Source organism: Pelodiscus sinensis, chromosome 6 (genome assembly GCF_049634645.1).
Source record: "Pelodiscus sinensis isolate JC-2024 chromosome 6, ASM4963464v1, whole genome shotgun sequence".
Classification (NCBI taxonomy): domain Eukaryota; kingdom Metazoa; phylum Chordata; order Testudines; family Trionychidae; genus Pelodiscus; species Pelodiscus sinensis.
This window is the reverse complement of record NC_134716.1, coordinates 90151264-90179232: the sequence shown is the minus strand read 5'-3', so window position 1 is coordinate 90179232 and position 27969 is coordinate 90151264. Positions and strand designations below refer to the sequence as shown.

The 27969-nt window shown below is 40.2% G+C and overlaps 2 protein-coding genes across 11 annotated transcripts in view; one reads left to right on the top strand and one right to left on the bottom strand.

The window, feature by feature from the left end:
* The window catches only part of SGTB (small glutamine rich tetratricopeptide repeat co-chaperone beta), an 89904-nt gene that overhangs the window by 6777 nt on the left and 55158 nt on the right, over window positions 1-27969 (bottom strand). For 2 of the 6 annotated variants that reach the window (XM_014570421.3, XM_075932389.1), the window contains exons 11-12: window positions 21361-21453; window positions 13671-15512 (exon numbers count right to left, since the gene is read on the bottom strand). In XM_014570421.3, the coding sequence (XP_014425907.1) occupies window positions 15398-15512; window positions 21361-21453 (208 nt within the window). In that variant the 3' untranslated portion in view covers window positions 13671-15397. Of the gene's footprint in view, window positions 1-5187; window positions 5390-13670; window positions 15513-21360; window positions 21454-26679; window positions 26725-27969 lie in introns of those variants that run through there. The other 4 variants (XM_014570420.3, XM_014570422.3, XR_012904885.1 and 1 more) reach the window with 4 other exon arrangements.
* Window positions 1-27969, top strand: part of TRAPPC13 (trafficking protein particle complex subunit 13) — a 43693-nt gene that overhangs the window by 8934 nt on the left and 6790 nt on the right. For 3 of the 5 annotated variants that reach the window (XM_006117013.4, XM_006117012.4, XM_075932388.1), the window contains exons 2-10: window positions 4443-4511; window positions 5879-5978; window positions 8010-8094; window positions 11156-11283; window positions 11507-11579; window positions 13640-13684; window positions 17528-17545; window positions 20149-20282; window positions 27400-27598. In XM_006117013.4, coding sequence (XP_006117075.2) covers window positions 4443-4511; window positions 5879-5978; window positions 8010-8094; window positions 11156-11283; window positions 11507-11579; window positions 13640-13684; window positions 17528-17545; window positions 20149-20282; window positions 27400-27598 — 851 coding nt within the window. The remainder of the gene's footprint in view (window positions 1-4442; window positions 4512-5878; window positions 5979-8009; window positions 8095-11155; window positions 11284-11506; window positions 11580-13639; window positions 13685-17527; window positions 17546-20148; window positions 20283-27399; window positions 27599-27969) is intronic. The other 2 variants (XM_006117015.4, XM_006117014.4) reach the window with 1 other exon arrangement.

The window sequence follows — 27969 nt, the reverse complement described above, 5'->3', positions numbered from 1 at the left end:
ACTGTTGGAAAAATTAATCATTTTTAACTATGGGCAATTATTGTTTCCCATGTCAGAAGTGTAAGTAGTAATTTTACATTGCAAAATCAATTGGAAAAGATGTGTCTACAACTCAGCTTCTAATCTTATTTTCAATAAAAGCACAAGTTGCTATCTAAAGCAAAAATCTGAAAATGAGCAAGTACTTGATTTTTTTGGTAAAATAATAGTTTACATGGAAAATGTCTGTATTTGGCCTGATACTTGTATCCTGCCTCCACTTAAATATTAAGCTTCATTGTAAGACTAATGTAATCTCATTGCAGTTCTTTTGGTGTCTCTCACCTCTATAAACAAATTAATGAATCACCAGGCATTACTATTTGCCACCACACTGGCAGAACAGATGTCCAACTCAGCAGTATAATTTCTGATTCTCCACATGTACCACATGCTCTTCCCTGAGTGCTCAGTGTTTTCTATTTAGATGTGAAGGTTTTCACATTTAGTACAACTATATTGAGAGTTTCATAGGTTAACCTCAGGTCTGTATTAATTTAAAAGGTTGTATGGCTGAATTGCATTGCTTAATTTTCCATTCCTGATAACAAAATTAGTAATAGTGATACAAATAGCCAAGGCTCACTGAACCGCGGCGAGCCCTGCTCGCCAGCTGCGCTGTCCAGCAATCTGCACATCCGCAGATCGCCCGAACCCAGCTCTTCCAGCTTAAAAACCAGCCCTTGTCTCGGGGGGTGGGGGTGAGCTCTTGGACCCAGCACAAGCTGGAAATTAGTTGGGCTGCTGGCCGGTCTGCTAAAACATATACTGGCAGGGGAGGAGGAGAAATGTGAGTAGTCGATAGTATTAACTGATAAGCTTTTGCTTATCGATAAATCGGTTAATCGACTGTAATATTACATCCCTAGTTTAAATGTACTAAGAACTGGGCAGGCAGGCAGTCTGGCTGCTATTACATTTAAGCTGCAGATGGGGCAGGTCCTGGATCCAGTGCAAACGGGGACTGAGCCAAGCTACCTTCCCTTACCCGCTAATAGTTGATAAAAATTATATCAACTGCTCAGTTAGCCAATTAACTGCATATTGGCAGGGTAAAGATGACTTTAAGCCACATGTGCATTTCCATATGCTCCCTGAATGTCATAAGATTATATTAAAATTAATGCAATACTTTTTAAATAATACTTTTTGGATCTTTTTATTTGCCTTCTTGTTTTTGAGCTTTTAGAATTCATGTTTTTCAGCTCTTCGCCACAATAAGAGGTAGAAACTTTTTAAAATGGAAGCTGAGGTTTCCACATAGTTGCATAATTCAGGTACTCCATTTTTTTTTTTAAGGAAAATACCAAATATTGTGTTTAAAATCTCACTAGTTTGAGAGCAATAGTGAAATTAGAGTAGCCCTGAGAGTTAGAACTACTTTGACTGATTTTTCATTCCTGTGGCCCTTAATGTTCCTTGGGAAATGGACAATAGCCAGAGCTCACTAACTTTCCAGATTCATCCCATCTTTTCCATGGTATGTTCTGTGTATGTGGTGAGAAGTGAGAAGTATCAGCATACAGCTGTTAAAGTAATTCTATACTAGAGGTTGAAAGAGCTAGGGTATTTTTCAGGAGCAATTTACCACTGCTTTATGCTACAGTGGCATAAAGAGGCCAGGAGGCAAAATATCATTGAGTATTGAAGGGATAATGTCCCATGAATTTAAGAACATAAAAGCAGCCTTACTTGGTCAGACTAAAGGTCCATCTTGCTGAATATCCTGTCTTCTCATAGATTCATAGACTTTAAGGTCAGAAGGGACCATTATGATCATCTAGTCTGACCCCCTGCACAGTGCAGGCCACAGAATCTCAACCACCCCTGAAACACAACAGGTAATCATCAAATGATCAATTCCCTGTTGTTCATTTCCGGCTTCTGGCAAAAAGAGGCTAGTTACGCTATTACTGCCCATCCAGGTTAATAGCCATCATTGGACCTATCCTTCATTACCTTACCTAGTTCTTTTTTTCAACCCTGTTATAGTCTTGGCCTTCTCAACATACTCTGGCAAAGAATTCCACAGGTTGATTGTGCATTATGTGAAGAAGTACCTTTTTTTGTTTTAAACCTGCTACCTATTCATTTCATTTGGACCCCCAGTTGTTGTGCTCGGGGAACAAGTAAATAATTTTTCCTTATTTACTTTCTCCACACCAGTCATGATTTTATAGACTTCTGTCATATTCCCCCCTTACTCATTTCTTTTCCAAGCTGAAAAATCTCAGATTTATTAGCCTCTCCTCAAATAGATGTTGTTTTCATACCCCTATTCATTTTTGTTGCCCTTTTCTGAACCTTTTCAAATCAAATACATCTTTTTTTTAAAAAAAAAATGGGGCACCCACCTCTGCATGCAGTATTCCAGATGTACGCATACCTTAGATTTATATAGTGGCAATACATTTTTTGCCTTCTAAGCTATTCTTTCCTTAATTATGCTCCACATTCTGTTTCGTTTTTTATCGGGTGGCGGGGGGGGGTTGAGTGCTGCTGCACATTGAATGGATGTTTTCCTAGAACTATCCACAACAACTGCAATATCTCTCTTGAGTGGTTACAGCTAATTTAGACCTCATAATTTTAGATGTACAGTTGGGAATGTTTTCTAATGTGCATTAACTTGCGTTTATCAACATTGAATTTCATTTGCCATATTGTTGCTTAGTCACCTCATTCTGAGAGATTGTGTTGTAGCTATTCACGATCTGCCTGGCACTTAACTATCTTGAGTAGTTTTTGTATCTACAAATGTAGCACCTAACTTTTTCCCCCTTTTTCTGCACCATTTATGAATATGTAGAATAGGATTGGTCCCAGAGTGGAATCCTGGGGGACACCACTATTTACCTGTTTCCATTTTGAAAACTAACCATTTATACCAACCACGTTCCTGTCTTTTAGCCAGTTTCTACTCAATTGAGAAGACCTTCCTTCTTATCCCACAACAGCTTACTTTGCTTAAGAGCCTTTGATGAGGCTGTACCCTAGAGGCAAGCAAAAAATAGCCCATGTGCCGTCTCTGGTCCACCAAACCTTCAAATGCAGCCTGCCATGATACTCGGAGTACCCAGTGGCCAGTGAAATCCATGAGCATGATAGCTGCCCACCATGTCCCCGCACGCCACTCAAAGTGGCTGGCTGCTCGGATCATGTCCATGTGTGCCATACATTGTACCCCACATGCTTTCCCCCACTCCAAGAAAAGTCCTTGCAGCTTCCATTAGCAGACAGCACATGAAGCCCTCCCCCCATTCCTAAGGGGTGTGTGGCACAGACTCCCAGGCTGACCCCAGGGGATGCAGCAGGCAGAGAGCCTGCCCAAGGTTCCTGCTAATCTGCTGGCCAGGAGCTGCTTAAAGTAAGCATCTCCCAGCCAGAGCCTGCACTAGCACCTCACTTACTCCTGCCCCAGGTCACAATCCAAACCCTCTGTATACCCTCCCAACAACTAACCTCCTTGCCAGAAACTTCTCCTGCACCCATACCTCCTTCTAGACCTTGCATCCCCTCCTGTATCCCAATCCTGTGCCCCAGGTCACAACCTTCATCTAACCTCCATCCCAGACCCCACATCTCCTCTATTAATATAGAAGAGTGTGGCCTCGATCATTTACCAAATTCTTGGAGTGGCCCCTGCATCAAAAATTAGTGTCCACCTCTGCTATATCAACTGGATCTTCTTGTCCACATGCTAGCTGACCCCCTCAACTTTCAATGAAAACCTGTTTGGTTAATTTTTTCTATAACCTGAAGAGATCCTGAACTGAATGTTGCTTTTATCTGCTCCATGTAAATTGTTCCCTTTTTAAATTGTATAATCAAGGAATATTCCTTGACTTTATTCAATGTATTTTTGGAACTCATGCATTCTTAAATTACTTTGCCTGAGACTCTATTACCTACTTACAGTGTAAAATTCAACAGAGCTATTGTATTTGTTGAATATTGGAGGTAACACTTAGCCAAAAATATTGTAAATGAGAGGAATACTGATTTGCAGAGCAACTGCAAAAGTTGGTTCTAGCAAATAATTTTATGCATTAAGTGTTGAAAAATATTGAGCATTTGTCTTGAATTTTACATCTTCAAAGCAGTTTGCAGACAGTGGTCCTAATCTTGTAAACATTTGTGTGTGTAATTTTATTTATACAACTATTCCCATTGAACTCTCTGGGATTACTGTCCTGTGTAAATATTTGCAGAATCATGACCAGTGTCTTGGTTTTTTGGGGGGAGAGGTTCCTATTATATGGGAAGTGGGTGTTTCTTCAGGAGTGTTTTTCAATTCTGCATTTGGAAAATAATCTCTCTTGAGGATAAATCCCAGGCTCCATGATATAGATGAAACTACATAATTTGAGTAACATGGTTTCCTTTCTTTTCTGAATTCACAGTGATGAGATTAACCAAGCCTACATTATTCACCAATATTCCAGTGACTTGTGAAGAGCGAGACTTGCCAGGTATATAATGATATCTTGCTAATTAATTAATTATTATTTATATATTCCCAAGGTGTTCAGTGTGTTCTGCCTAACACATTTTTAAACAGAAAAGCAGTTTAATCTCCTGAGTAGTTGCAACCTAATGCGCATATAACACAAAGATGAAAAAAGCTGGATGGCGCTAGAAAGGCAAGAATATCTGGGAATGTTAGACTGATTTAATAATCAACATAAGTGGGAGTTTGGTTGTGGCATACAAAAGGATTAAAGCAACCCAAAATGAACATCTGAGCCTTCTACTCCAGAGACTATCCATGATATTGTATGCTTTGCGTTACAGAAGCTACAGTGTTTTATGTGAGTTAAACATTCCTTCTGTAGTGGCCATGAAAAATTAGCATATTTCATCCCCAGGCTTTGAAAGCTAGGTGGACAACCTATATACTTGTGCCCTAAAATGTGAGCAATTAGGACAATCATAACACCCAATGAAAACTATTTTTGTTGTTTTGGGATGGCTGTATGTGGAGGGAAGGTTTCAGAGGACCAAGTGCACACTGGAGAGAAAATAGAAGCATGGAGTTACTATCCCATCTGGAGACATCCCATTCTATATTATTCCCTCATTATAGCCATTAGTTTATCCAGCACCTTAATTTAATGGGCAATTGAGAATTATTTTTGTGAGACTTACTGCCTGATGAATTCCCTTGTCTTGGTGCCATCGCAGTCTTCAAAGTTCTCCCTTTGAAATAGCTCGGTTCTCCACATATGACTACATTCTAGAGGCCAGCCAACATGAAGAAAGAGCTGCAGCCTAAAGATTTTTCTTCCTTTTCCACCTCAGCAACACATTCTCCTTTCCCTTATTTCCATCCAGTGCAATGGCAACTTGTCTTCAAAAAACATGCATCAGGATAAAAAGACAAAGATAATTGCTATCAGAGTGCAAATAAAATGGGATAAATGGGTCAGCTATTTCTGATATGCTGATATATGCTGAGAAACTAACATAGCGGGGCACAAATTATCCAATAAATTCCTGATCTATAGCTATTCAACAAATCCAGTTTTGTTTCTTTTTCATCCTTTAAGGAAGGAAGATATGTAAGATTGAAAGGTTATCTTTTTGCTGAAATACATATACAAGGAAAATTGTTGCTTACATCTACTATGAAACACTGAGCAGTTTTAAGTTCAGAATGTGATGTGTATGATAGCTTTGGCAACAGCAAAACCTGTAGTTCAGTTAAAATATCAATAACATCCCAAAGCAGCGTTGCATTTTTTGCCTTCCATGTATTTGGGATTTTGTGTCATTTGTATGAAGACAAGGATCTATTTATGCAAATGTTTTTAACCTATACCATTCTATATTATTACAGGAGAGCTGTTTAATCAACTCATGAAAGATGACCCTTCCACTGTAAAGGGAGCAGAAACTTTAATGCTAGGAGAAATGCTGACTTTGCCTCAGAACTTTGGGTAAGAATCAAATATGCAGTTGTAAATTGTGAACATTATTGCTACACAAATCCTGGAACAGAGATTATTTGGGCTTATTAACTTCCTTTCCCTTTGTTTAAAACTGCAATAAATATATATATTTATTTATAATTAATCTATGGCTGGGAATAACTTGTTTATTTCATTAACAGGAAATTAGTTATGCAGTATAATCACACAGTATGAAGACTGCTGTAATATAGTCTGACTGCATTCAGTGTCTGTCTCTGCAGCATGTATCCGCCCTCTATGTGTAATAAGGTCTGGGAGAGACAATAGACAGCATGGCACTTCATAGTTTCCTGCAGTATGTGCAGCAATTTTAACTTCTGGGTTAAAATTGCTGTACATATTGCAGTGCATTATATAACCCTTTATAGCAGACAGTTCCTTAGTAATGTGCCTGCATTAGAGAACACTTATGTAAAATAGGTTAATGAAGATAGGTTGCACCAGTAAAAAGCAGGATTTATGCCAACACAGTTTACTCCGGTGATTTATTACAGGCAGTCCCCGAGTTACGCGGATCCGACTTACGTCGGATCCGCAGTTACGAACAGGGCCCGTCTCCCTGGTCTCCAGCAGACCAGGGAGAGGAAGCAAAGCAGCGGAACACGCGGGCAGCGGACAGCCCAGACGCGTCTGGGCTGTCCGCTGCCCGCGTGCTCCACGGCTTTGCTCCGCTTTGCTCCCCGTCCCCCTGGCCTGCAGACCAGGGAGACGGGGAGCAAAGCAGAGCAAAGCGGTGGAGCACACGGGCAGCGGACAGCCCAGACGCGTCTGGGCTGTCCCGCTGCCCCTGTGCTCCACGGCTTTGCTCCGGACACCTGTGGTACAGCAGCTGGGGCGCTGCCGGTTGGTCCTGTAGCAATGCTCTGGATGCTACTGGACCAACCCGGCAGCACCCCAGCTGCTCTGCCCCAGGCGTCCTGATTCAGCCACTGCTGGTCAGTTTCAGCAGCAGCTGAATCAGGACGCCTGGGGCAGAGCAGCTTGGGTGCTGCTGGGTTGGTCCAGTAGCGCCGAGGAGCAGCGGCACTACTGGACCAACCCAGCTGCTCTGCCTCAGGTGTCCCCAAGTCAGCCGCTGCTGAAATTGACCAGTGGCTGACTACAGGAAGCCCCTGCCCTGGGCTTCCTGGAATCAGCTGCTGATCAGTTTCAGCAGCAGCTGACTTGGGGATGCCTGCGATTCTTAAGTTGAATCTGTATGTAAGTCAGAACTGGCGTCCAGATTCAGCCGCTGTTGAAACTGATCAGTTTCAGCAGCGGCTGAATCTGGACGCCAGTTCCGACTTACATACAGATTCAACTTAAGAACAAACCTACAGTCCCTATCTTGTACGTAACCCGGGGACTGCCTGTATATTAAGTTTCACGGGCATAAGCCTCACTTTTACACTGGTGCAGCGCACACATTTAGAATTTTAAGGCCCCACTTCTGTATATCTCATTGCAGGATTGATAGTTTAACAGCTATCTCTGAGATTGTTACTTTGAAGTAGGAATCTCACTTGATCACTTTTTTTACTTTTTCTGATTGTTAACATTTAAAATAATATTGTGTAGAATAGGAAATTGCTATTTCTTTTAAGGCCTGATTTTCCAGATACTTACACATCTGAGTAACTATTCACATGTTCCCTCCCACTGGCTTCAATTGCAATAGATACTTGAAGACTTTCCACTATTACTGCATCTGATTCATCTCTGCTAGTGCTAACGTTGGGGGATTCTGAGGGTTAGAGAGGGGTTGTTGCCAGTAATTACAACAAAATGTCAATGAGACATGCTCTGACCATGGTTAGGTAAGACAGATGTGCCACTGGCATTTTAAAAATTGTGATCAGACTCTTTATATTGCTAGCACTGATGGAACTGAACTGGTCAAGACAAGATCACTGTAGAATTTGAAATACATTATTACAATAATTAAAGATGGTCTCTGATTTCAATTGGTTGCCTTGTTGAGAATCACTTGGTTAAAAAAATCCTGTTTTCTTTGAACAGAAATATATTTCTGGGAGAGACTTTTTCCAGTTACATTAGCGTACATAATGACAGTAACCAGGTTGTCAAGGACATATTGGTAAAGGTACGTGAAAATATCTCTCTTATAAATCTTTCAAAAAGTGTCAAATCAAAGTATCTGGTGCATTCTTAACATATAATACAACACAGCATGTATTAAGAAATAACCATTAAAAAGTTTCTAAGTACAGAAAATAATCCTCAGTATCTGGAATGAAATCATAAGACAAAATCAATAGTTAGGATTGCATCCAGAAGCAAATAGGAAGAAAATTTGTGTAGCATGATTTTTACAACTAACATAAGCAGGAATTGTATTCTACACTAGCTCTAACTTCAAAGTGATCTTCAAAGACTGTGCCAATGAAAGCGTACAAAAACTCTGAATAAACAATAGGGAAGTCTATAAGGCACCACAGGACAACAGATTTATTGGAGCATAAGCTTTCGTGGGCAAAGACCAGTTTCACATGCATCTGATGAAGTGGGTCTTTGCCCACGAAAGCTCATGCTCCAATAAGTCTGTTAGTCTATATAGTGCCACAGGACTTTTAGTTGTTGATGCAGTTTCAGACAAACATGGCCACCCCTCTGATACCAATAAACTCTGAAATTATTTACATAGCAAGAGGCTGGTATGCCACTGACTGAAATCTAAACTGTCTGTACAAGAAACTCTCACCATTCACAGTTGATGTATTTGTAGCACCACTGCAAATGGCAAAATTTGCAAATACTGGGAGCAGTGGTTCTTGGCCTGTAGTGCGCTCCCCACAACTCCTGAACTCACCGCAGAGCCAGGGAGCTGGGAGGAATTCATCATGGAGGCCGGGAACTCATCACAGCTGCCAGGAGCGGGGGTGAGCTCCCTGCGGCTCCTGGCAGCTACAAGGAACCAGGAGTTGGTAAGCATGACTCCCAGCCCCTGGTGTCCCCACCACTAAAGTCAGGACAGGAGACTTTTGCGAATACTCAGAACTGCAAATAGCAATTCTGCGAATCCTGGGGATCTCCTGTATTTGCCACCATAGCAAGTATGGTAAACCTGAAATGGAAATATTGCATTATTCTGTTTCTTCAAAGCTTGAAAATGGTTCAAAATTATTAAGATACATGTCTTTAATCTTAATGTGTGCAATAATTAGCTGGATGAAACCTTATTGTAGGTGGAATTAAAACCTCCATTGAAATTGATAGGTGTGAACTCACACTTCAGTTTACAAGTCTGTAAACATAAGCTCCTGCCAGAGACAAGAGTAAGTGAATCCACCACAGAGTTTTTGCTGAGTATTTTCAGAGGTGTGGGAGGCTAGGGGGCAGAACAGACAAAAGACAAGAGGGGAATACAACTGTCTGGAGCACTAGCACAGACCCTTGAAGAGACTTGGAAGAGGCTTTAGGGTTTGGGTGGGGTTTTGAAGAGTGCTCTGGTGGTTTGAGCAAAAGCAACTGTTTACTTCTATTAAATTGGTTCTGGATTCAGAGACCATGACTTTGTAAATTCTTTGTTAATAAAGAAAACTGCATCAAAGAAATACTTGACTTGTCACCAATTTCTCTTCCTAATTAAAGCAGCATACTAGAGTCTCAATATTTGACCAGCTGCTCTGGTCAGAGGGGGCAACAATACACTCTTAGCAAGGGTTGTGCTGGTTGTCCATTCATTACTAGCTATTCTTTTTAATCAAAATTGAATCTCTCTCACTGTAGAGGACATCATCTGGAAACTACTTTGGAGAAGTTCTGTAGCCTGTGCTACATCAGAGATCAGATTAGATGTTCACAATGGTTTCTTCTGGCCTTGGAATCCGTAAATCTATATGTCAAGTGGAAAATCCACTTTAAGCGAGTATAACTTCAAGTAATAACTGGTGTCATACTGAACAAAAATGGGCTAAAATCTGGAATCAGGAAGCCCTCTACATCTGGAACTCTATGAAATCAGTGGCAGTATATTTAAGGGGGCGGGAGAGGGAACCTCCTGTACCATAACACTACTCATATCAAAAATCTAATTAAGCTGCAAAGCAAAAACCGGGCCATATATAAAAATGGTAACTTAATATTCTTCTCTTGCTCCTTAACATTTGTGGTCCCTTTTCAATAGAGCACTTATTAGACAAACTATCAAACAGGTCAAATATATAACATAGGATTTATTCACGAGGGCTTGAATAAGTTACCCATAATCCAGTATCTGCTATGCAAAATTGCAGGCTCTACAGTTCATTCTCATGCATTAATGTTGCTGCAAATTAGGGATGTGATAGCTTAAATGGTTAACTCTGCATTTCTCAAATTGTGGGGCCTGACACCCAGGGAGGTGGCAAGCAACTTAGAGGGGATCATGAGCAACTTGGTGTGGGGGGGAGGGGTTACGGTATCAGAAAGTTTGAGAACCCCTGGGTTAACTGATGAGCCATGGGTTCATTGGTTAACGTTCACAGTTACATGCAAGTGCTGTCCCGCCCTCCCCCCTCTCCTGTGCTGCTGCCTTCATGTCAGAGGCAACAGTGCAGGGATGGGGAGGCAGGAGTAGGTGCTTGTGGGGAGCTAGTTTTAAGCAGTTTCCCTGCGAGCACTGGTTCAGATAGTTACAGGGATGTCGGGGGGAGAGGGAGAGGAAGCTTCACAGAAGTCAGTGCTTGTGGGGAGCTTGCACAAAAGCCAGTTCCCAACGAGCACCAGCTCTTGTCCCCCTGCGCTGCTGTTGCCGCCTCTGATACTGAGACAGCAGCGTGGGAGTGGGGAGAGAGGGGCCAGTTAAGTGGGATTCCCATGCGCACTGACTCCCATAGAGCACTCCTCCCTCCCCTGTATGTAAATGTGTAACTGTTGAAATTTTCAGTGGTTACATGTTTACAAAACCCCCCACTTTTTAACATCCCTACTGCAAATATGAGTTATCTTCTGCATTCCATTTAATTTAAAAAAATATAATATGTGCTTGTATCTGTAAACACATTTTTTTTTTTAAGTATATGCATTTCTGGTCATCTACCTTTCATGGTATCCGTCAATTATTTGAATCAAATGTAGTGCTTCACAAGCTGTGTGGTTTATGCTTTGGTCTTTAGACACCCATGACTTGAAAGCAGTTTAACCTGTTCTTTTTCAATTCCCAGGCTGACCTCCAGACAAGCTCTCAGCGGTTAAACCTTTCAGCTTCCAGTGCTGCAGTGGCAGAACTTAAATCTGACTGTTGCATTGATGATGTTATTCACCACGAAGTGAAGGAAATAGGAACACATATGTAAGGTTTTACATCTCCTCCTGAGTTATGCATTTTCTTACACATATCCATGAAATATAAGGCTAGTATGTCACTGACTGAAATCTAAATTACCTCTATTTTTAACAATAGCAAGTATAGTAAAGTTTACATGGAATCATTGCATGCATTGTTCTGGTTCTTCTTAAATAGAAACAAAGGATTTAAAATTGTTCAGAACTACTTAAGTGCCTATCTTTTTCAGATTAGTATGTGCAGTAAGTTATACAACACAGACAGGAGAGAAGATGTACTTCAGAAAGTTCTTCAAATTCCAGGTATTGTGTATAAGAATATGCCATGTTTGTAGCTTTAGGTGCTATCTGTTTACTTGAACATTTGCAAACTAAAATATATATATTAGCTTGTTTGGTTGGTTTTTTTTATTAATAATAGACGTATTTTGTTATAATGACAGTTCTATGTCTTTAGAGCTGGTAAATAGTGTTGTAGAACTTGCTAATAAGACACTTAACAAATGCAGGACAATAAACATGCAGGACAATACTTTCAGAGAACTATCCACAATGACTACAAGATATATCTTTGAGTGATAGCTAAATTAGTCCCCATCATTTTACATGTATAGTCGGGATTATTTTTCCAATATGCGTTTATCAACATTAAAATTAATTTGACATTTTGTTGCCCAATCACCTGGTTTTGTGAGGTCATTTTGAAGCTCTTTAGTCTGCTTCATTCTTAACTATCTTGAGCAGTTTAGTATCCTCTGCAAATTTTGCCACCTGTTTACTCCTTTCTCTAGGTCATGGGTTCCCAAACTGGAGAGAGGGCCCTGGGGGCGTTAAGAAATTCCGGATGTGGGGAGGCTACCTAGCCCCCCTCCTCCCCGCTTCTCCCGGGTCAATCCCCCCTCCACCCCCTGCCCAAGTTTTGCTGCTATTTTTGGTTTTCAGCCCTGGTCAGTTCCTTTTTTTTCCCCTTCCCTCTTCTCCCTCCCCCCCCCCCCCCCCCCAACAAGTTTTGCTGCTATTGGGGGTGGGGCGCGAGATGCAGAAAAGTTTGGGAACCACTGCTCTAAATAATTTATAAATAGGTTAAATAGGATTGGTCACAGTATGGACTCTTGGTGGTCACCACTCTCTGTTCTGAAAACTGAATAAGTAAAATGGTAAGAAAAATAAAAATAGTAAGATACTGCTATCCCCCATAGTGGAAGATTTTATGGGTACTGAGAGAGATGATAGTCCTGGGGTAATTGAGTAATATTTTTGAAAAAGAGAATCATTTCAAACCAGTTAATACTTTGCCAACACCATTATGTATAAGTCCATGACCATTTTCTGAACAAATTCAAGATTTGTAGCTGATTTAATTGGGAGGTGTATTGTGTCAAACATTTTATATAATACAAAATGTTCAAAATTCTGCTCAAAAGAAGTAAATCTCTTCCTTGCTCTCTTTGGCCTCGATTGGAGAGCAAATATAAACTCTAAGCTTGAATTTATAAACTGATGTGAAATATAACTTAGGAAATACAACTTCACAAGCAAACTGTGTGGCTTGATGATAAATTCACATAATGTAATGTTTATGGATTTCAGCATCATTAATTTGTATCTTTTTTTTTTTCTTTGAGGAGTGTGTCTTCTGATTGTGTATATAATGGCTAATCAGATGTGATTAAAATGCTAGTTACCTTATCTTTAATATTTACCACTGCAGGTGTAACGGTTGTATGTTTAAATTAAAAGTGAGTCAGAAGTTAGTTAATTGCATACAGCTGGTATTTCATCGCTTTGTTTATAGTTAGCATTTTGAGCCTCTGTCTAGAAAATATGCATTTGCTGTAAAACTCTGTGGAAAATTTGGTGCAGATCTTTAATGTTTTTGTTCCTTCTTCAAAACAACAAACCTTTTTGAATAGTGAAGGAATGTATCATTATTTTAAAGAGACTGATGAACTGTGTGAACAAGATTTTTCTCCTAGTGTAAGAGGACTTATATGAAAGTATTTGCCAACATCTTGTCAAACTATTCATGCATTTAGCAAAGCAGAGAAGTATATAGCTAAGATGAAGCAATTGTGCACAGTCATAGTGCTGCACTTCTTAACTGAAAGACTCCCAGGAGCTAGCTCTTACACATTACATTAACATATGTTGTTTTCCTGCAAATCAGAAAGAAAAGTGCTTTTATGATTTGAGTAGATATCTCAATATTTAAGAATTTAAATAATAACAGTTTAAGTCGGTATCTTTTTAATAATGGCAGAGACATTTTTTTGTTAGTCTCCAAGGTGCTACAGGAGTACTCGTTTTTCAAGGGTTGTTTTTTTTTTTTTTTTAATTTAATCTGTATTCTTTTTTTCAATCAGGTTCTCAAACCACTAGATGTGAAAACTAAGTTCTATAATGCTGAGGTAAGTGAGGTTTTTAATTTTTACTTACTACATAGTAAATAGTGTTCCATTAAATATGAAAAGGTTCTTTTAAATGTCCTTTGTGGTGCTAGTTGTACCAGCCTTATTTGTATCTTATATGAAGAAAAATTAATTTACTTAGATTTTTATTCTTTTGTTCAAACTAGACATGAAACATCCATTTCATCATCCATTTTCAATGTTGAGGTGACAAGGGGAGAAATAAGTTCAGATTTAAGGATTACATTTATTTTTGATCCAGTAGCAATATGCATATGTTGTACTGCCTTCTTATTAAGTTTAGTAGGTGCAATCACAATTGCCTGTGTTTCTGTTTTGTAATAAATACTGGGAGGCTGAGTGGGAGAAACTGCCGTAAAGAGGATTACTTGGGCTCAATATTAAAGTACTAATTTGGCTGGCTTCAGGAAAATTTTGTTGAGAGGTTGAGCGCCGCACTCTTCCATGATATTAATGGAGGAGATGTGGTGTCTGGGATGGGGGTTAGGTGCAGAAGGGAGCTTGGGGTAAGGGATTGGGGGGACAGGAGAGAGCCTGGAGTCTGGGAGGGAGTTGGGATGAAGCAGGCGGTTGGGATGTGACTTGAGGTAGGAGGGGATTATGATTGGCATGCCAGATCTGAGAGGGGGGTCTGGGTATGTTGAGTGGGGGGGACTGAGAGTTGGGGCAGGAAAGGGCTGGGGTTTCAGAAGCAGGCTGTGGACAAGAGATTTGTTAGCTGCTGAACTTGCCTGCATGCAGAGGTTAAAATGTTTCCCAACCTGCCTGCCTGACCATGTGCTTCATGAATAACTGAGCCCAGGAGAGGGGGAGTGATTCTTCTTAGCTACCTGTTACTTCAACAAGCAGCTTCCATTGGCTGGTTTCTGCCAGAAACTGGCCAATGGGAATGTGCTAGGAGGTGGGACAACTCCTAAAACTTCCCCCCTTCCCTCCATTTTTAGAACAGAAACTGAGCCCTGCAGCTGCATTTCTGCACAGCATATGGGGCTAGCTGGGGAGCTTGCCTTGGGTCTGGTCTAGTCTGAGGGGAGTCATTTTGAAAGAGAATTCTACAGGACTAAAGTTGAAGATACTTTGCTCATTTTAGAACCTCGGCATAGGAATGAAGGAAGGAGATGAGAGGAACTGACATACAGAGCTGGAGAGCATTTCCTCTCTTCCTATCCCGTCACCACTGCCCCTCTTCTCTCCCTCCCCCCCAAATTAAAACCCCTCTGCATGAAATATATTCGTATGTGCTATGAATGGATTTGATTATAGAAAACTATAGACTTTCTAGAGGTGTAATCATGCACTTTTATTACACTGGTACATAAAAGTTGCAAACAAGATCAGAGCTCCATTGTGGCAGGCACTGTATAGACACATGGTAGGAGACTGTCCTTGTCCAGGAGACCTGGCAATATTTAAAAAACACAAAAACAAAAAAAAATACAGTGACATGGGAAGGGAAATCTTCCCAAAGCATATGATTAAATTTAATCTATTCTTGCAAGACTGAGTCCTTCTACTTTACCGAAGCTCTCTAGGAGTGAAGTATTTAAACAGTATCAGAAAACTTTCTTTATCTTTTAATTTTCTGTGACAGGAGTATTTTAACTGTATATTTGTACCATTAGTAAAACATAACCTCAAGATGATAGGCAGTTCTCTGGGGCACAAGTGCTTCTGCTTTGTATCATGGATGTATTATTGCTTCATCAGCAGTATTCCTCCTGGAAGAAGCACAGGCGTAAGCCATGGATCTCCTGTGCACAAGTGTCCTCTAATTCCATAAGTGGAATATTTTTTGTCCTGAATTACCCTTGTGAAAAATGGAAAACAATGATCTTCAGTAAAGAGTAGACTTTTTTCTGAATTACAATATAGATATAACAAAATATAAAAATAGGAAAATGTAAACAAATTCTTAAATCTGCATCCTTATAGCAAGGGTGGGAACCTAAGGACCAGGGGCCAGATCTGGCCCATGAGGATTAGGGCTTCCCTCCCCCACCCCAGCATTGGGGAGCCCACACTGGTACTACTGTACACCTGTGGGGCTGGAACACACAATCTACTAGCCTGGGCCCCATTAAGCTCTGGCATGTGAGGAGAATGTGGGGAGTGTCTTTCTACTTCAGTCGTGGTCCACATCAGTGAGGGTTTGGACTTTTTTATTTTTTGTTTTGTTTTTTCTTTTTGCTTCTTTCTTGTGTGTGGTCCCTGATGGATTTTTCTTTGGGTAAGCAGCCCCTGACCCAAAAAAAGGTTCCCAATTTCTGCTGTGTACCATGTGTTAGCTGGCACCAGTTATTTTTAAGGTCCTCTAACAGTTGCTGAAAATGAGTCTACAAAAATAATTAATTACCGTATGATGGAATAACTATTAGCACCTTCCAAAATTCTATCAGTGCACTTCCCTGGGGCAGGGGGGAAAACGTTAACATGTGAGGGAAAATTCTTCCTTTTCCCCTCATTCCACTATTTATTTATCTATCCATCCATATAATCATGTAAACGGTGGCCAAGTAGAATTAGTGCTTGAGCTGGTGTATTTGTTTTGCAAGGCTGCTATACTATATTCTGTTCTTTGATTTATTAAAGTATGATTGGGTCTAATGTTTGTGATAATTGGAAAGCCAAAACAAATTGAAGAGCTATCAAAAGCAGTTCTTTGGTTGAAAGTTCCATGTAATATTTATGTTAATAGCAATGTTATTAGAAGGATGAAATCTGAAACTTTCTCATTGTGAAGAAAGGAAAATCATCCTTGAGTATAAGAAGCTACAAATGGGGTAATTTAAATATAATGTGTATATATTAAGGTCTAGTAACTAAAGGTTTTAAAGGGTGACTAACGGGCTAAATTAGGTAAATTGGATATTGTCTATTCATAAAGTCTCCCTCTCAAGCGAATGGATTGCCACTCTTCGATTAAAAAAACATTGTTCCCTATCGAGACAAAAGAAAAGGTCAAATGTGAGAGATTTGTTTATATTGCAGTAGCACTTAGAGTCCAAATCAGGATTGGAAACAGTATTTACGTGCTATAGCATTGAATAGGAAAACACTATCCCTTGGAATGTAAGAGCCTGAATGAGCACCCAGTGAAGTTCTTATAAGCTTTGGATAAGGTTTAAAGAGTCCTGGTCCTGCAAACATTACAGTTATATGAAAAAAAAATACTCTTGCCTCAGTGTGTGCTGCACTGGATTTAAAAAAAAAGTTTAACTAGCCTTGAGGAACCTGTCTGTAGTAACAAGCTTTTCCTGGAACCTTGCTATTCTTAGTTTTGCCATTGCTAACAGTAAGCAATCAGTATTTTGCTAGCATATGTCACTTTTTTCCTGGCCTTATATATGAACAATTCAAGTCTTCTGGAAAGATCACAAGGGTCATTGTCTGTCTCAGGGGAAAAAAGTAGTATGGATTTACATTAGGGATAAACTTGCCCCATTCAGTGTTGCCCAAGTACTAGCCATCTTTGTTTTTTTGTTAGCTTATCCCACCATACCCTTATCTGTAGCTCACTAACGTTATACTCCATACCCAACCCATATTGAGTTTGTATTTCAGCATTCAGAAAAATTAAGAGGCATGATTACAAGCGATGCTAGTTAACTATTTAACAATACTACTTGTTACATATAATTGTCATATGTTTGTGTCTGTTTTTATTTACATTCCTCTCTTACTAATGCTGTCTTATTTAGAAGGAACAAAAAAATGCAGAAATGCATTTTGTTTGAAAGTTAGTTATTCTCCTTTTTCTTTAACATTTAACCCTAATTTCTCTAATGCTGTCTTTTTCTTTTTTTTTTTTTATTTTCCCATTAGAGTGACCTCAGTTCCGTGGTAATTTTTATTTATTTTTTTAATAAATGTGTGCTTTTTAAAATTGTCTTTTCTCATTGTTTCTGTGCTTGTTAAGGTTATTTTAAAAACACAATGGAAAAGCAATGTTCCATTCTTTTTTAATATATGCAGCTATATATAATCTTTTTAAAATGTTAGCTCTTTCTTTAATACCCATTGTTGAAACTAAAAGTTTAGACTGTTTGTTTGTGATGATCATACTATATATAATCTTACCATAATTTTAGCAGGCATATGTATTTCTCATTTTCTTTAATTTTATTTTTCAACTAGATAAAGAGATTTGTAATGGGTTCTTTCATGTTTGGGGAAACAGAATTTAGTTCCTTTTTACATTTTCTCTTTTGGGAGAATGTAGAACAATAGTAAACAACTACTTCCAATATCTGGATTTATCTACAGTCTCTGATTGTTTAATCTGTAATAGAGCCTTTCTTATTTGCAGCAGGTGGAGACAGTGGGTTTGAGGAGAGAGCACAAAATTTGCTTTAGAACTATGCTTTCAAACGTTTGATTGCATGCACTGATGATTTAGTATGGTACTTCTAAAGTATTATTTTACTTCAAGGGTTAAGGTTTAACCATATTATTAAAACTAATCAGCCTTGGCTTTATAAAACTAACTTGCTTTTTCATTATGCTTTTTTTTCTTATCCCCTTCAATTTAGTTTTTTCTAAATTTTTGCTGATGGTTGCTGCATTTAAAAAATAACTGATATGAAATTTGGGTAGATGAAGATCTTAAGCAATGGATTTATGGGATATAGATAGATGGTTTCCAACAGTATCAGTTTAAGCAAGCTTTTAGAGATACTTGGATAGTTTTAACCATTAAATTGACGCACATCATATTAATTGAGAAATGTTAGTTACTAAGAGAGCATTTTACTTGCATCTCTCTCTACCTTCTCCCACAAATGTAGGACCTGTCTGTAATTGGGATGTTAAGGACTAGTCGATTATCGGATTAGCAAATGCTTATTGGATAATCAGTCGACTAGTTGATGTCCTCCGTCCCCTTTGCTGTCTCTATCAATAGAAACAGCAAAGGGGGAGAGAGGAATCAGCTGTGCAGCACTGTCTCTTTGATACGCCACCTCGGCATTTGAAAGGGACAGCGCCACACAAGTAAGTTGGGGATGAGCTGTGCAGGTGCCAAGGACTTCCCGGACCCAGCTAGCCCCAGGCCACATGCAGAATTCCTATTGACTAGTTGAGTTAGTCAATGGAAATTCCATCGACTAGGCAATTAACTGTTAGTTAACATCCTTAGTCTGTAACGTGTTCATTTGGAGGGCTTTCATTACTGTATGTATGCTGTTACTGTTACTCAGTTCACATTTTTTACATTTTTAGGAGCTAAAGGTGGTCTTCAAAACCCTTTCTATGCTTCTGCTTTTTAATACAGCATCTTTTGAGGGTAAATCACAGTATAGGTTTATCCCATTTTGTCCGCTTCAGTTTACATGCAAGACTCTATAAGCATAACATAAAATGAGATTTATTTGCATATAATAGAACAGTGAAAAACAAACAAAGCTTATGAAGATGGAGAGAAAATATATATTTCTCTAATCTTAACCAGTGGCACAGTTTAGTTCCTACCGAAATCAGCAACAAATCCCATTGACTTTAGTTGGTGCAGGTTTGGTCCTTAACTAAGTGTGAAAGGAATTTTTCAGTTCTCCCAATGCTTTTTGTCTGTGATAACCTGGACATTCTATCAATTATTTTAGTCTTAAGATTTTAGAAATCCTAAATGGGACTCTAGAGGAGCCATAATATACTACACACTCCCAGTACCTTGCTTTCTGTGCTGAAGGGTAAATCCAGTCTTTCTTTGGTTACAGGCAACTTCCATCTGCATTCACACAGTTGAAACAGTGTGTAGCCTGGTTCCCATTCTAGAACCTCTTACATGTACCATTCCTGGATATGAACCTTAAAGGAGACCTGATGTTTCTCATTGAAATTTTGGCGATAGTGCCAATGAAATTATGGAGTTATATACTATGAACTGTTGCATGATCTAGCTGAAGAAGGGAAGAAACCAGACTGTGTTGTAACTAGTACATTTCATTGTCCTTTGAAGTAATACTAGAAGCTCAGCGCATATATCTAATCTGTTGTATTTCAGCTCAGTAAATAAGCCACCTGTTTTAAATATTCTTGTAATATTTATTTTTCTTGTATTTAGCTTGATGCACCAGTAATCTGGCATATCATGTCTTAAATGTGCAGTGCAATTCCCTATCTTTTGTTCCGTTACTTCAAAAATTAAGTTGCTGCTGACTTGAGGAAAAAAATTGAGACTTTATCAATCAAAACCTTTTAAAAGAATAGGTGATAGAATGTAGCACAGTTATCCCACATCCATTGTTTGGCAAAATAAATTAACTAACGCTTTTGCTTCCATTAATAATATTGGGATGGAGATTTTTTTTCTTGCATTAATACTGTAGCTTTGATTTGCAGGCATGAACTAATGACTTTGTGATTTAATATTTTTCAAACAATAAGATAATACACTTCATTTGCAATTCAAGTAACATCTTTATATATTTGGTCCTCTGCTTTTTCAGACAGACGAAGTATTTCTGGAAGCTCAGATTCAGAATATTACAACCTCTCCTATGTTTATGGAGAAGGTTTCATTAGAGCCATCTATTATGTACAATGTAGCAGAACTAAATACTATCAACAATGCTGGGGAAAGGTAAGGAAATATTCAGAGTAGACTCAAACTACTCTATTAAATAACATTTTCTTAAGATAAAAGTACAGTGCAAGCTTTGTTATCCGGCACTCTGTTAACCCGAAAAGTTTAACTGGCATTGCCCCCAACCACAATACTGTCTCATCTTCAGGTGCACAGACCTGGCTTGGTTTACCCTGATTGGCTTAGTACTTTTTTATTTAAGAAGTACTAATCACCTTTAACTCAAAATAGAAATGTGAGACCAACTGCCTCACATCAAAACTAGCAATATTAAAAACTTGAGTTTTACTATTATTGTCCATTGGTTTTTCCTGGGTTGATGGGAGCCTCAGATAACTGAAATTTTTAGATAACCAGAACGCCCTAATCCTTGAGCGTGATGGTTTTACTAAAGTAACCTAATGTTAGTAGCCTATAGCTTGGTTAGCAGCACTAAACTCTGAGGAACTAAACAATTGAGCCCCTGCTCTGACATGTAGAGCAAGGAGTGGGGGAAAAAGTGCAACAATTTTCTTTTTATAGATGCTATTTTGAATGTCATATTAAAAGCAGATGCTCTTGCTAATCTGCTCCTTATGTGATAAGCACAAGCTAGATATGTGGAAAATGTACTTCTTTCTTCCTTATTTTCTTAAACACAAACTTTAGCCTAAGCTCCTTCTAACCTTGCCACTTTCTAGAATTTCTCCCTGCAAGACCCTTTGATTGCCCCTACTGCTTTCTGCTTTTCAGAGAGCTTTAACTGTAATACTTATCAGTTGGAACTAATAAGACTCATTAGATCCAGCCAGCTGCCACGTTAGGTCAGTAGAACAGTCCTGCAAGATCCTAGAAAATGTAATATTTATTTTAATGTAACTGATAGCAGGAGTTTTCAACCTTTTCTGGTCAATGGACTGAACCACAAAATGACTGAAAAATCATCCTGTGACACTCCATATCCCACAATACTTCAGGTACAAAAGATTGTGGGACTTAAGTAATGGATACCTTTTTGGTCACTAGGCATGTCAGATCTAATAGTGTGAGTAGAGTAGAGACTGTGGTGCTGGTGTGGGGGTAGTGGACTTCTCACCTGTACAGGCTCGGCTCCAGAGCAGAGGAAGCATTGTTTGTATGGGTTGTCGAACCTGCTTCAGTTCTCCATGCAGTGGTGTTCCCCTTGGGCCTAAGGCAGAATTATATGCAGGGAAGGGAGAGTAGAAGAAATGCTTTGCGATTGGGTAGAAAGGGGACAGATGGTAGCAGAAGCAGAGAGAAGGGTAAGAATTGAGCCACTGTTGTTTTAAATAGTTTTCAGCATGATGTAACCCACCAGGTGCATTCTTGTTCTCCACTTCAGGATCAAGCTCTTCCAGTTGAGCAGTGCTATAGCATGGCATTTAAATGGTATAGCAGAGCAGCTCAAGTCTGTACACACCAAGTACAGCATGAAAAGCTGAATAATGGGGTATCCAGATTGGTAGCAGTGGTAAAAAGGTGGAGCCTAACAATCAATACAAAGAAAAACAAGATGATCTGAGATTTTTGTGGGGGAAGGAGAGTGGAGACAGAGTTGTTCAGATGTAAAATTGATATAGTGAAGTGAGCCAGTGGAGAGGAAAATAGAAAGGTGAGACGTGCCCACTGCTGGGAAAGTAATTTGGTACATCAAACAAAAATGTGCCCTTTCAAGCCAAATTTCTTTTCATATTGTTTGCTCTTGTACATAAGAACGGCCGTACTGGGTCAGACTAAAGGTCCATCTAGCCCAGTATCCTGTCTACCGTTAGTGGCCAGCACCAAGTGCCCCAGAGAGGGTAGACCGAAGACAATGATCAAGCAATTTGTCTCCTGCCATCCCTCTCCAGCCTCTGACAAACAGAGGCCAAGGACACCATTTTATCCCCTGGCTAATAGCCTTTTATGGACCTAACCTCCATGAAATTATCTAGCTTCTCTTTAAATTCTATTATAGTCCTAGCCTTCGCAGCCTCCTCTGGCAAGGAGTTCCACAGGTTGACTACATGCTGTGTGAAGAAGAACTTTCTTTTATTAGTTTTAAACCTGCTACCTATTAATTTCATTTGGTGTCCTCTAGTTCTTCTATTTAGGGAACTAATAAATAACTTTTCTTTATCGGCCCTCTCCACACCACTCATGATTTTATAGACCTCTATCATATCCCTGCTCAGTCTCCTCTTTTCTAAACTGAAAAGTCTCAGTCTCTTTAACCTCTCCTCATATGGGACTCGTTCCAAACCCCTAATCATTTTAGTTGCCCTTTTCTGAACCCTTTCCAAGGCCAAAATATCTTTTTTGAGGTGAGGAGACCACATCTGTACACAGTATTCGAGATGTGGGCATACCATAGTTTTATACAGGGGCAGTAAGATATTCTGGGTCTTATTTTCTATCGCTTTTTTAATAATTCCTAGCATCCTATTTGCCTTTTTGACCACCGCTGCACACTGTGTGGAAGTTATCAGAGAACTGTCCATGATAACTCCAAGATCTCTTTCCTGATTTGTCGTAGCCAAATTAGCCCCCATCATACTGTACCTATAGTTGGTGTTATTTTTCCCCGATGTGCATTACTTTACACTTATCCACCTTAAATTTCATTTGCCATTTTGTTGCCCAGTCTCTTAGTTTGGTGAGATCTTCTTGGAGTCCCTCACAGTCTGCTTCTGTCTTGACTATCCTAAACAGTTTTGTATCCTCTGTAAACTTTACTACCTCACTGCTTACCCCTTTCTCCAGATCATTTATGAATAAGTTGAAAAGGATTGGTCCCAGGACTGACTCTTGGGGTACACCACTAGTTACCCCTCTCCAATCGGAAAATTTACCATTTATTCCTACCCTTTGTTTCCTGTCTTTTAACCAGTTCTCAATCCAAGAAAGGACATTCCCACTTATTCCATGGCCATGTAATTTACACAAGAGCCTTTGGTGAGGGACCTTGTCAAAGGCTTTCTGAAAATCCAAGTATACTATATCTACTGGATCCCCCTTGTCTGCATGTTTGTGAACCCCTTCAAAGAACTCTAACAGATTAGTAAGACAGGATTTCCCTTTACAGAAACCATGTTGACTCTTGTCCAACAAATTATGTTCTTCTATATGCTTCACAATTTTATTCTTTGCTATTGTTTCGACTAATTTGCCCGGTACTGAAGTTGTAGTAAGGGAATAACATGTTTCTTCACTAGCAGCATGAAGTGCTGGCGCTACAGCAGGCCTAGGCAAAACAATCTGTCTGTGGACGCAGCAGGGAACCCCCAGGCAGTCTCTCCTGCTTGACCTGCTCCTGCACACTGAGCAGAAAAGTGGCTGTGGGGCATTTGTTTTTCACAAATTGTGAGCAGGGAGGGGGGAGTGGTGCCTTATGACGGCTCCAGTCCCTAGCACAATCCTGTTGGCCGCTTCTGGCCAATGGAAGCTACCTGTTTCTAAAATAGGCAGTGCGCAAAGCACCAATCCCTCCTCCCCTCAGGCTCTTAGTCACTAAGAACATGGCCATGCAGCTTGTGGGGAGGCAGGGGGCAGGCTCCCCAGAAACATGCTGGGCTACTGGCCTGAAGTATTACTGATAAGTGTCCTGGCCAGACCCTGCATCTGGCATCCCAATCTGTCCCCCCCACTCCTACTCCCCTACCCAACATAACCCAAACCCTCTGCCCCCTCCTGAGTCTATACCCCCTCCCACATACTGTATCCCAATCCTCTGCCCGAGATCACAATCCCCTCTTGCCTTGGGTCACAATGTAAACCTCTGCACTAGGTCACTTCACAAACCCCTGCACTGTAATCCCTTGCCCTAGGTTACATCTGCACCCCAATCCTGTCCCTTGGGTCACAACTGCCTCTTTCACCCAAACTCTGACCCTAAAAAGGTTCCCCATCCATGCCATATATAAAGATGGTGTTGAAACCTTTTGTGTTGGATATAATATTTTCCTTTATTTAAAAATGAAGCCTGGACAACAAGTCACCAAGTGGGACCCAGCCCCCATCTGGCCACAGTATCATAACACTCCTGCACCCCAACCCTGAGCCCATCATATACCTGAACCCCCTGCCCTGAGCCTCTCATATGCACATCCGCAAACTCCTGCACCTCACACATCTCTAGTCTCCTACCATAACACTCCTGCACCTCTCCTCCCCACACACGAACCCTGAGCCCATCATATACCTCAATAGCCTTCCATGAGTTCCTAAAACCCCCACATTCCCAGACTCCTGCACCCCCACATTCCAAGCTTCTTGCCATAAGATTGACAGATGCGTGCATGAAGCTGGATTTGACAAATTATAATGTGAACTTCAAAATAATGTGTGAAAAGATGCAGCAGTAGCAGTCCCATTAAATAAAGTCTGTGAGTACAATATTTCATTTATGCTATTATTAATCATCATGCCAATTATCAATAATATTAAGTTGTATATTTTTGTCATGCAAATGAGCATTCTTATACAGCTCTTCGTTGACCACTTGTTCTGAATTTTGATATACAGGCAGTCCCCGGGTTACGTACAAGATAGGGACTGTAGGTTTGTTCTTAAGTTGAATTCGTACTTAAGTCAGAACTGGCATCCAGATTCAGCCGCTGCTGAAACTGACCAGCGGCTGACTACAGGAATCCTGAGGCAGAGTTTCTCTGCCCCAGACTTCCTGGAATCAGCTGCTGATCAGTTTCAACGGCAGCTGAATCTGGACGCCTGGGACAGAGCAGCTGGGGCGCTGCCGGGTAGGTCCAGTAGCGCCGAGGAGCCTGGTCTGCTGGGGGCGGGGGGCTGCACTAGCTGCGCGCCCCCCGCCCCCTCCCAGCAGACCAGGGAGACGCGGGCGGTGGGACCGAGATGCACCGCTGTCCCGCCGCCCGCGTCCTCCGCGGCTTTGCTCCGCATCTCCCTGGTCTGCTGGACCCCCATCCCCCTCCGCAGCAGACCAAGGAGACGCGGAGCAGCTTTTCTCGCCCCAGAGGACGTGGGCGGCGGGACCGTGGCGCGTCTGGGCGGTCCCGCCGCCCGCATCCTCCGGGGCGAGAAAAGCCCCGTTCGTAAGTACGGATCCGACATAAGTCAGATCCGCGTAACCTGGGGACTGCCTGTAATTTGGTTCTTTGGTTTGAAAAGGTTGCGGACTCCTGCCTTAGAGAATAATAAAAAAATATATAGTATCATGAGCTTTTGTGGGCAAAACCCACTTCTTCAGATGACCTGTTCAGGGTTTTTTTTCCACTGCAGCTCTGTCTTGGGTAAAATACCTGTTCTGCTAGCTTCCAAACAGAAGAAGTTTCTGGTGGAACAAGTTCCAGTAACACCTCAGGAAGCTTTGGAAAAACACCTCAGGAAGCTTTTGTAGTGTTAATTAGTTCAATTATTCAGTGCTACTGGCTGATGGTTAGCTTAATTTGCTCTTGAATTTTCTAATATTAGAGTATATTATGTTGCCCTAGACTAGAGAATTGAACTGCTAGGTTCTTAGCTCTATAAAGTTATCAGATTTGTGCATTGTATTTAATGCACCTTAGAACATATAAGAACTTGGTTAGATGGTTCTAATGAGTGAATCCAGTCTACCAAAATAGACTTCTTATCCTTCTCCCTTTCACTATGAAGTCTCTTTCAACAGACCTTAGAATTGCTTATATGTACACTACAGTGTACGTTTTTTTCCTTAAATGGGAGTATAGGAAGCCTCATTTCAACTATTTTTAACATAAATGTTTTTTCTAGAAATTAGAGATGTTAAATATCGGTTAACTGAATAGTCGAGTAACTGCACAAATTCTTATTGGTTACTCAACTAGTCTATAGTCCCTGGAGGGTGGAGCTGGCAGCCAGTGCACTCCAGCCCTACTCCCAAGGAGCCCCCTTCCACTCCGTGCTGGGCAGCGTGGGGTGCCAGGTGGGAGCTGATCCATGAAGAGAGCCAATTTAAAAATCAGCTCCCTTCACGGTCTGGATGCCTGTCACCCTGTGCTGCTACCTCTGATACAGGGGTGACAGCAGCCCCTGTTGGGGGGTGGGACTGAGGTCCTGGATTCAGTGTGAGCCAGAACTGAACTGGGCTGCCTGCCCGTCCACTTCTTAATAACACTTTAAATGCAGACCCACGCCGGGGTTGGATCCTAGACCCATTGCAAGCCAGGACTGAGACAGGCTGCTGGCCAGTCTGCTAAAAAATGTCCTAGCGGGGCGGAGGGGGGAAGTGCACGTAGTCTATAGCATTAACCTATAAGCTTTTGCTTATCAGTTAATCGACTACACTATTACATTCCTACTAGAAATACTACTGATGATTAGAAAATTTATCCACATTCCACTTTTCTCTGTTTATATTAATTTTAAACAGATTTAAAGACTAAGCAGGCCTCCTTAATGTTCTTTATTCAAATCTCACCAATTCTGATGAGCATCCTTTAAGGTTTTGAGGTCTGCTCCATTCCTGTAGGTAGAACACCTTTCTCAGATTAAGACAAATATTATTGGATGAAATACAGATGTTTATATTTTTGCATGTTAGGTTGTCACAAATCATATTTACCTCTCTCCCTCTCCCACCCACCCTAAACCCAGACTTGAGTATAGTACAAATTGTATCTCTTACTTGATTTGATACATGTAAGAAATGGAGCTGTATTATGGCTCTCTGTTGGAATTTAAAATTAAGCCGAAGTTTTAATATGCTGGTCTAAAATTATATTTAAAATTTTCATAGTGCTCTCGTTTTTCAAAGTTTGTGTACAAACCGTCTAATCTAGATTACCCTGTTGAAAAAAGAAAAGTGTCATCAGAAGACTATAATATATACCAAAAACTAATGGACAATATGAGTTATAATTTTAGCAAAACATTCCAGAACAGTATTGTTCCCTACATGTAAATATATTCTTCATGGTGGTTATATTTCATATATTTTCAGTTCTTTGATTCTGAATTCTCTGTATGCTTTGTGTTGCCATGTTTGGCATGATTACTATCTCAGCTTGGTTTATTTTCCATGTTTCTGTAAGAACAGTTTTCTGTAAGGTTTCAATTTTGAATAAGAAACCACACACAAAGCAAAGAGGATTTTATTGATTTATTACTCAAGAATTCTAAACAGTGTTCGTTTTTCTAGTGTCTCCACATTTGGTTCAAGGACATATTTACAACCTATGGATACTCGTCAGTATTTATATTGCTTAAAACCCAAGCAGGAATTTGCAGAGAAAGCTGGAGTGATTAAAGGTGTAACAGTAATTGGAAAACTAGATATTGTATGGAAGACGAACTTAGGAGAACGGGGAAGGTTGCAGACCAGCCAGCTTCAGAGAATGGTAGGTCTTTTACAATCATAAAATTCATTTTCAAAATGACTGAGTGATGAACTGAAGACTTAAACCATGAAAGAAAAGAGTTCAAGTGCTTGCACACTAACTGAACTTATTCTGAATTCAACTTGTGTGTTTATACTTCACACACATTTTTGGAAAACTCTCATATACATTTTCAGGGAAGAATTGCTCTGTGAAGTGTGAAAAAATCATGTTCCCTGAAATAGAGAAACTAAATAATAATACTAGGTTTTCTGACCTGTTGGTATAGAAGAGGCAAAATTCCTTTCACTTGATGTTTTACTTGTATATCAATAGTATAAAACATGCCCATTTTTGATACATCGAACCACACAACTTAACAGATCATGAAG